General features: G+C 43.6%; 1 protein-coding gene across 3 annotated transcripts in view; it reads left to right on the top strand.

Moving 5' to 3' along the window:
* Positions 1-7,713, top strand: part of LGI1 (leucine rich glioma inactivated 1) — a 42,612-nt gene extending 34,899 nt beyond the window's left edge. For 2 of the 3 annotated variants that reach the window (XM_061402831.1, XM_061402832.1), the window contains 3 exons: positions 45-214; positions 483-647; positions 4,236-5,428. In XM_061402831.1, coding sequence (XP_061258815.1) covers positions 45-214; positions 483-647; positions 4,236-5,071 — 1,171 coding nt within the window. In that variant the 3' untranslated portion in view covers positions 5,072-5,428. Of the gene's footprint in view, positions 1-44; positions 215-482; positions 648-4,235; positions 5,429-7,105 lie in introns of those variants that run through there. The other variant, XM_061402833.1, reaches the window with a different exon arrangement.
* The last annotated feature ends 2,583 nt before the right edge of the window (positions 7,714-10,296 follow it).

The following is a 10,296-nucleotide window of genomic DNA, read 5'->3' on the forward strand; positions in this document are numbered from 1 at the left end:
GAAGGACCCTTGTATATCAAAAGCAGCTGAAGTTTGTCTTTCAGTGACCTGAGAGGTAATTCATTTAATTGTGACTGTAAACTGAAGTGGCTGGTGGAATGGCTAAGCCACACCAATGCAACTGTCGAAGACATCTATTGTGAAGGCCCTCCAGAATACAAGAAGCGCAAAATCAATAGTCTTTCCTCCAAGGATTTTGATTGCATCATTACAGGTAATGTATTCCAAATTATTCCATCTTGTAAAATTAAGGGTTACATTTTTTTTTTACATATGCAGGAACTGACATTTTTTATACATTAAAAACCAACTGAGCAATTTAAAGATATTATGAACCATTAAAACTTCATGTGTTTAAAAGCAAAGTAAAATTGCCATTTCACTGTTTCTCTAGAATAAAAGTATTTCTTATGGACATTTGAGATCTAGCCAACGAATGAGGCATTAGCACAGCTACTAATCATCATTTTCAATTTTTACAGAGTTTGCAAAGTCTCAAGACCTGCCTTATCAATCACTGTCCATAGACACTTTTTCTTATATGAACGATGAGTATGTCGTCATCGCTCAGCCTTTTACTGGAAAGTGCATTTTCCTTGAATGGGACCATGTAGAAAAGACCTTCCGGAATTATGACAACATCACAGGTATGAAAAGGCTGATTGTATTTTGAATGGAAAGTTAAACTGCTTGGGTCAAGGGCAAAAGGAAAAGATGAGTGGTATCAGGGAATGCTTTGGGCAGGTTTGTGGTTTAGTCACTAAATCGTGTCCAGCCCCTGCGACCCCATGGACTGTAGCCCACCAGGCTCCTCTGTCCATAGGATTTTCCAAGCAAGAATACTGGTGTGGGTTGCCGTTTCCTTCTGCAGGAGATCTTCCCGATCCAGGGATCAATCCTGTGTCTCCAGAACGTTAGGCAGTTCTCTACCAGTTACCAGGTTTAGAATCATTTGAATCCTAAATCTACCATTTGAGATTGTTCCCTAAAGCTTAATTTCCTCAGTTGTAAAATGGTAATACTAATACTTAACTTGCAGGGCTGTTATAAAATAACGAGAGCATATGTTCAGGAAACTTAGCATAGGACCTATCTTAGTAAATATGCAATAAAAAGTGGGTTATTTTTCTTGAAAGAAAAAGTACTGGATTAAGAATTATGAGTTCTATCTAGGTTCTGCCACAAACAAACTAGTTAAGCCACACTCTCACTGGGTCCATTTTTTTAACCACAGAATGAGTTTATTTTAGACTGATGAAATCTCAAACTTTATTGCAAAAACATTACTTCTGCAAAATGTTCATGTATGACTTGAGACATAAGTGTTTTATCGTCCAGTAAATTTGGGACCCATATCTCCCTCTTGGAGATTCATAATAACACACGTTAGAGGCTCTGAGAAATCCTGCAGTGAGGACATAAACCTCTTTCTAATATTTTTTGCATTTAATTTAATGATGGAAATCTTTTTTTTTTTTTTCCCATGAAAACTTTTACTTAGGTCACCTCTTAAGTTTCTTCCTCATTTCAACAACTTTTAAGTGTTTAAGTCATAAATTAGAACATGAGGCTCCCTCTGAAATCACCTTCACATCAGCATTAGCTTCTAACACCCTTAAACTTGCTTCTGAGAGCACTCCCACATCCCCATAGAAGGTTTCCACTTGACAGGGCCGGGGTAGTTATAACTAGATTTTGTTGGCAGTCATCAACCCTATTGCTCAAAGGATCAGGACAGGTTTGGGTCTTGCCTAAGACTGAGGTGCCCAGATAACTGAATCCCCTCCAAACTGAGACCCTCCTAGAGTCCTCTTTCCTTCTCAAGGAGGAAGGCTATGCTTCCCTTTCTCCTGAAGCCCCCTCAGTTCTCTAGTGGATTGCAGCAGGGCTTTGTGCAATCTAAACCAGCTTCTTACATGTGTGCTGCTGCTGCTGCTAAGTCGATTCAGTTGTGTCCGACTCTGTGCGACCCCATAGACAGCAGCCCACCAGACTCCCCCCGTCCCTGGGATTCTCCAGGCAAGAACACTGGAGTGGGTTGCCATTTCCTTCTCCAATGCATGAAAGTGAAAAGTGAAAGTGAAGTTGCTCAGTCGTGTCCGACTCCTAGCGACCCCGTGGACTGCAGCCTACCAGGCTCCTCCGTCCATGGGATTTTCCAGGCAAGAGTACTGGAGTGGGGTGCCATTGCCTTCTCCAACATGTGTACAGTCTCTCAATTGCTATGAATGAATCTTTAGATAAGCACTTGAAAGAAAAATGAGTCATATATTTGCAGACTTCCAGATGACATCATCTAGTCCAGGATGATGAATATATGTCATATATGCAGTCACTATCCCCTCCCTCACCCCATACAGACATTGTTAATCTAGCATGATGTTCTTTCTTGCAGAGGATAGAATCCTTCTTAATACAGTTCTCCAGGGAGTTCCAATCAGTCAGTCGACATTGGTACATGATTGAAAACTAGTAGCCATCTCTAAGGAAAAGGCGATGGCACCCCATCCCATGGACGGAGGAGCCTGGTAGGCTGCAGTCCATGGGGTCGCTAAGAGTCGGACCCGACTGAGTGAATTCACTTTCACTTTTCACTTTCATGCATTGGAGAAGGAAATGGCAACCCACTCCAGTGTTCTTGCCTGGAGAATCCCAGGGACGGGGGAGCCTGGTGGGCTGCTGTCTATGGGGTCGCACAGAGTCGGACACGACTGAAGCGACTTGGCAGCAGCAGCAGCAGCAGCCATCTCTAATCTAGTTCCAACTTTCATTGTATAGTAGGGAAAACTGAATCCCAGAGAAGAGATTTTCTAAAGGTCACAGAATCAGCTGAGTCTTGAAAAGGGTCATAAATAGAATAATTTTGCCTATGCATGCAGCCAAAAGAGTTGATGCGGAACTTATTACCTCAAAGCCCTTAGAGCAGCAGTTAGAAAAAGCCTGGGGCTAGATCTGCCTTGCTCTCTTTGGGCTTCCAAGAACCAACCTCCCTCTAGAAGATCAGAATCTATTGATAACTTAAACTCTTAACAAAGGATACTGAGCTAGGCTTCTGACAGACCCCCATGTAGTTTTCTGAGATTTCCCAAAGTAACTTTCAGGAGCATCGCCCATGACTGTACCCCTCTTTCACTTTTCTTAAGGATTCTTCTTCTTTCTCTTCTGCCACTAGTGACCTAAAGCTTCAGAAAAATCCCAAGTGACACCCGTCTTTTCTTAGGGGAAAGTTAATCGATTCTAGAGCCAGAAGCCATTCATTACAGAGAACACAGCAATTGAAGATAGCCATGAGCTGCCCAGGCCACTGCTCAAGACTTGGCCTTGAGGTTGTCCTAGAACCTTGTGGAATCCAAACCCAAGGTGGAAGCCCCAGTACAGCTAACTCCTCACCCTTGGTTAAGTTAAAAGCATAGGGACACTGGTAGCCTTGGGCTCGAATCCCAACTCTGCCTTCTAGCAGCATCGAACCTCTCTGACTTTCAGCCTGCTCACCTGCAAAGGGAAGGGTAATAATAATATTTATCTTTTAAGATTGGTGGGAAATTTAATTCGATGATCTGGCAAAGCATAAAGTAGGTGATTTATGGCAGTTTCCACTAGAATTACTATGACTAACTCATGATACATCAGGGAAAGCAATGATCCTTTTTTATAAGAAGTGAGAGGAGAGGGAGCTCCCTGACAGTCCAGTAGTTAGTACTCACTGCTTTCCCTGTTCAATCCCTGGTTGAGGGAACTTAGATTCATGTGTGGCTTGGCCAAAAAAAAAAAAAAAAGACAAAGAAGAGGGACTTCACTGGGCGTCTTCCCTGGCAGTTCAGTGGTTAAGACTCCACACTTACAATGAATGGGGCACAGGTTCAACCCCTGGTGGGGGAACTAAGCTCCCACATGCCATGTGGTGCAGCCAAAATTTTTCTTTTAAAAATTAAAGACAATGAAGAAGAAGAAGTGAGAGGGAAAACTCAGGCTTTAGCCATGTGTCCTGAATGTCTAGTACACATTGGATGTGACAAGACAACTCTGTTGTTGGTAACAAGGCCCCATGAGGCAAAAAGGCACCGTCTTGTTGCCACTGGGCCTGATTAAAAAACTGACTTTGCCTAAACAACCAAAGAAATCTCTTATTTCAGGCTGAAACAAGGTTTTGGTGGCAGCTGCATGGTCTCAGCCTGTGTATTAACAGCTCTAAAAGAGGACAGCCATCCTCCTAATCTCTCATTTGTCTTTCCCAGGCACGTCCACGGTAGTGTGCAAGCCTATAGTCATTGAAACTCAGCTCTATGTCATTGTGGCCCAGCTGTTTGGCGGCTCTCACATCTATAAGCGAGACAGCTTTGCAAATAAATTCATAAAAATCCAGGATATTGAAATCCTCAAAATCCGAAAACCCAATGACATTGAAACATTCAAGATTGAAAACAACTGGTACTTCGTTGTGGCTGACAGTTCAAAAGCTGGTTTCACTACCATTTATAAATGGAACGGAAATGGATTCTACTCCCATCAATCTTTACATGCATGGTACAGGGATACTGATGTGGAATATCTAGAAATAGCCAGAACACCTCAGACTCTCAGAACGCCTCATTTAATACTGTCCAGTAGTTCCCAGCGTCCTGTCATTTATCAGTGGAACAAAGCAATACAATTATTCACTAACCAAACTGACATCCCTAACATGGAGGATGTATATGCCGTTAAGCACTTCTCAGTGAAAGGCGATGTGTACATTTGCTTGACAAGATTCATTGGTGATTCCAAAGTAATGAAATGGGGAGGCTCCTCATTTCAGGATATTCAGAGGATGCCATCACGAGGATCCATGGTGTTCCAGCCTCTTCAGATAAATAACTATCAATATGCAATTCTTGGAAGTGATTATTCCTTTACTCAAGTGTATAACTGGGATGCAGAGAAAGCCAAATTTGTGAAATTTCAGGAATTAAATGTTCAGGCACCAAGATCATTCACGCATGTGTCCATTAATAAACGCAATTTTCTTTTTGCTTCCAGTTTTAAGGGAAACACACAGATTTACAAACATGTCATAGTTGACTTAAGCGCATGACACACCAAATTCTGTGGCTGCCATCAGTAACTTTCTACAGTACATGATCCGGATGAACTCAAATGCATGATGACTCTTCTTTTCACACTTGCAAATGAATGCCTTTCACACATTGAGACTGCTAGAACCAAGCACTACCCGTATCTCCATCCTTACCTGTACAGTCCAGTGGTGTGGGAAGTTACCTTTTATAAGACAAAACTGAATTGTGTAACTGTTCTTTGCAGTGAAGATGTGTAAATAAGCGTTTAATGGTATCTGTTACTCCAAAAAGAAATATGAATATGTACTTTTCCATTTATTTATTCATGTGTTCAGAAACAACTGCCAAATAAAATGTTTACATTTTCTTTCATATCCCAAAGGTAATTATTTACAGGAGTTATTTTATTCTTGGTGATAGTATATTGAGTAAAGAGTTTTATACAGTGGGGTTATATTTGGATTGAGAATTTATATAGTAAATAATGATTGAAGATGAACATTCATATTGATTGCCTATCATTTATTATCAGGTTGATCAGCTGAGTTTGAACATTCAAACGTGTTTCTAAAGCGCATGGCTTTGGGGAACACTTTGGGGTGAAATAGTGACCAATAGAAGAAGAGTAGACAAATTTGCCTGTTACAAGATGGCTAATTAGACAGTTAGGCCCATCCTTTCCTATCTGATAGCTCCAGCTAAAAACATCATTTGGAGAATTTATAGAAGCTAAATTCAAGATTTTGGATTTTTAAAACCTTCTTCAGGGACTTCTAAATGTCTGACTCTCGAATCACCTGACAGCTGACAGAGATTGTAACTACAGCACTTGCATCAGATGTATCTGCTACAAAGGCCTCAATCTGACCAAGGATGCTTTGCTTCTAGATGTCAGTTCTGACCCGTTACTGACATCCTGCTGAGTGCCCACAAGGCTCAGATCCGACTTTCTAAATTCCTGCTCCTGGATCACATGGTATGTTAGCACTTAGCACGATGCCTTTGATAGAGTACGTTCTCAAAAACTACTTTTGAAGATGCACATGTTATAAACTTACTAATAAACTTCACAAGGCCCTTTGGTCTAATCAGTCATATTTACTGAGTACCTACATGGGGTGTCTTTTCTGTGGTTTGGGGAGGAAAACTGAGGAATAGAGCATAGTCCTTGACCTGTGGGGCCTTAGAAGACTAACGGGGTGATTAGGACACAAAAAACTACAGAATAAGCTGTGAGTGCCAAATATCACCTAAACATTCTGATTTTAAGTATCATAGGAGTGTCCAAGATGAGTTCCTGGAAGAAGTGGTCCTTGTTCGAACATAAAGGGAATAGATGATTTCAAAAGGGAATCGGGGCAGAGGAGATATTCTTGGCATGATTTGGTTCTGTGTGCTGCCTTCATGGAGGGGATCAGAGCTTCCTCTGGCTTATTGTTCCTCAGATTCTTTTGCTGAATGACCAGAGGGGCAGGTGGGACAGACAGCAACTCTGGCAGCATGTATCTGGCAAACTTGAGGCATTAAAGGTACACATAATAGTTACATAGTCTCTGGGAAGCAACACCTTGGGGAGTTATGCATAGGAACCAAATTCCTTTACCACATGGGGAAGATATCAACTCTGACATCAGGGTTACGGGGGGACGAGAAGAAGACTCACCCACTCCCAATCCCGCACATAGGGAGATCTGGCCTTCGAATGTCTGACTTTCTTTGTTCCTTTGTCCGATAAGCAGCACATGTATGTTAGGGGGGGCTTCCCTGGTGGTGCTAGTAGTAAAGAACATGCCTGTCAGTGCAGGAGACTTAAGACTCACAGGTTCGATCCCTGAGTCAGGAAGATTCTCTGGAGGAGGGCATGCCAACCCACTCCAGTATTCTTGCCTAGAGAATCCCATGGATAGAGGAGCCTGGCAGGCTACAGCCCATGGTGTTGCTAAGAGTTGAACACAACTGAAGCAACTTAGCATGCACCTCTATTAGAGAACACCTGCTTGGTACAGATTGGGTTTAAGTCCTGTCCTATCACGTACTGGCTTTGTCCACAGGCAAGTTACATGAGTTCGCTGAGCCTCAGTTTCTTCATCTGTAAGGACAACGATGCCTACTCCAAGGACAACAGAAGGATTAAATGAAACAAGGCACACATGGTGAATTGAATTTTACAAATATGGCCACAACGATATTTCCCATCCTACATGCTCTATGAGAACCTTGCCCTAACCCCATCAAGACATGATGCCTAATTTCTTGATCCTTCCATCTGGATGGCCTGGTGACTGATAAAATGTAGTAGAAATGATGCAGTTTGACTTTTGAAGTGAAGTCATAAAAACAATGAAGCATCTGCCTTGTGAAACTGGGAGGATCTCTTTTGGAGGCCTGAGCTGCTGCATACAAAGTCCTATTAGCCCAAGGCCACCACTCTGAGGAAGCCCAAGCTTTGGTCAACAGCCCCAGATGAGGTCTCAGCCAACCGCCACATCAGCCACCACTTTTGTGAGCGAAGATATCAGCTCTCAGCTGTCAAGTCACCACAGACTGGCAAATATTCTCAACTGAAGATCCAGAAATCATGGAGCAGAGACAAGCCATTCCTATGATGCTCTGTCCAAATTCCTGACCCACAGTATCTATGAGCATAATAAAATCATTATTTTAAAAAGCCAAGTTTTGGAGTGACTTTTTAGCAGCAATAGTCAGAATAGCACATGACGTGCTTAGCAGAGAACAGCACAAAACGGTAAAGACTCCACCTGCAATGCAGGAGACACAGGAGACAAGAGTTCGATCCCTGGGTTGGGAAGATCCCCTGGAAGAGGAAATGGCAACCCACTCCAGTATTCTTGCCTGGGAAATCCTCTGGACAGAGGAACCTGGCAGGCTACAGTCCACAGAGTTGCAAAGAGTCGGACACGACTGAAGCAGCTGAGCACACGAGTACCAGTTATTACTAGTGGGCCCCACACCCAGAATATTGTCTGCTTTGGAGTCGTGTTCTACCTTATTGCCTTGATGTAATTCACTGTCATTTCATTTCTAAAGGCTACCTCCTGTTTTCTATATGTTAATGGTGTTCAGACTCTGCCAGGCACTCTGCTGACTTCAGAGATGCAGAGACTTTGGATCTAGATTCTGGCCATTTGCTTTAATAGAGGCATTGATTATTTAAGTCAGCAAAGAAACTGTCTAATTTACCTTGAAACTGAGACCCACAGATGTGAAGCAAGTTACAACCCAGGCCTCCTGACCCTCAGCCCAGTCCTTTCTCCATTACATGGTGCTACCTTTCAAAATCTAACCCTCTGATTGGAATCTGGGGTTGCAGATGGGGATGGAGGTGAGGAATGAGGAGGCTGACTGAGAGTATAAATTCAAGAAAGACTGAGAAGAAGGACGTGTGGTCAGGTCCACTCTTGCAGGAATTGACTTTTCTGAGAGCTGCCCTCTCTCCCTGTACCCCTCATCTACCCTGTACTATGCAACTGGGTCATTTATACCCAGCCATAAATGACTGAACACCTAAATCCCAATCTAAGTGCCCAAAACAGAAGCTGGGCTGGCTCAGCCTGAGCCAATCCCTCCTCCCTCCTGGATATTTGGAACTAGAGCAGCAGAGTCTGAATCAATGGGTCCCAGGCACCATACTTGTAAGGGGATGATCTTAAATCATGTTCCCTTGAAGCAGGGGGATTTACTGAAGGAGTGCTCTTAGGTAAGGGACAGGGAGGAGTACAGGGCAGGCAAGATGTAAATATGTACTTTCAGTAGAAGTCTAGCTTCAGCCTGAACCCAAGGGGATCTCTAAAGCATGAATGAATTGTACCACAGAGTGTGTTCTGCCTTGAGGCAAGGAGGGTGGACATTTATATCCCCCATCTGATGATCAGTGACCAAAGAATGTGGGGGCATAACCTCTCAGGCATCTCCAGCTGAGAAGTTTCCAGTTGGCTAAGGGCAATCTTCCAGAGACGGGAACCAATGTGAGCAGCCATGCTACAGGATGAGTTCACCAACCTAGCAAAGGGCATCTGGGTGGGTAACCAAACGCATAAGCTACAACGATGGTGTTTGAGGCACCACTCCAGTTTGGAGCAGCCACAGTGGTCTACAAACCAGAAGAGCAGAGGAGAAGAGAATGAAGCCAAAGCACAGAAAGAAGCAGGGGTGAGAAACTACATAGTCTGAGGGAGAGAGGGAGGGAGAGGAAAAAGAAGGGAAGAAGAGAGAAGGGGTAAGAAAAGGGAAAGGGAAAAGCAGAGAGTAGAAAGGGAGGGAACTTTCCTAGTGGCCCAGTGGTTAGGAATCTGCCTTGCAATGCAGGCAACACGGGTTCAATCCCTGGTTGGAGAACTAAGATCCCACATGCCATTTTGAGCAACTAAGCCTGTGGGCTGCAGTCACCGAGCCCAAGCACTCTGGAGCCACCGTGCCACAACTAGAGAGTCCGCATGCCCACTGAAAGGTCCTGCAGGATGCAAGAAAGACCCTGTATGCTGCATCTAAGACCCAACACAAATAAACCAATTAAAAGGAAGGGCAGAGAGAGAATGGGAAGAAGCCTGGGAGGGTCGGAGTCCCAGCTTGGGTCACCTGAGAACCAGACTCTGAGAAGTTAAGTATTAGGTAGTACCTTTGAGACCAACACTTGGAAGGGAGAAGGAATTAGGATTTGGCAAAGGGAGCCACTGAATTGTGATGCAGTTCTAACAAAAGCAACCCTGTAGGAAGCTCTAGAGCTGAGATGTCCTTTCTCAGTTTTCCCAAGTTGGACCAAGGGGATTAGACCTTTATACCTCTATCAGAGGTGTGCTGTCCCTGGAAGAAAGCATGGCCTTAGTGAGGCTGGTTTTTTTCAGCCAAGGCAATCCTCAAAGAGGGCAGACGGTAGAGACCCATCTTCTGGTAGTAGTCCCAGAAGCTGGGGAAATAAGTCATTTATTTCTGAATGGGGATCTAGGCAGCACAACACAGCCTCCACCCCAGAGGGAGACAGATGAAGAAGAAGGCTGTGGGGGGGGGGGGTGAGGCACCCTTATTCCTAGTGATTGCCCATTTTCCACTCCATCCCTTGTGAGATCCAATGGTGTTGTTCCCTGCTATTGAATTCCTTGAGATATTTCTGTAGCCTTCTATTAACAAGCCACTACATACACACACATACACATTTTGTTTTATATTACTTTATGTGGCTTTGTGTACTCGTCACAAAATTATTTTCAACTAAGTCAGAACACTT

The sequence above is a fragment of the Bos javanicus genome, chromosome 26 (genome assembly GCF_032452875.1).
Source record: "Bos javanicus breed banteng chromosome 26, ARS-OSU_banteng_1.0, whole genome shotgun sequence".
Classification (NCBI taxonomy): Eukaryota; Metazoa; Chordata; class Mammalia; order Artiodactyla; family Bovidae; genus Bos; species Bos javanicus.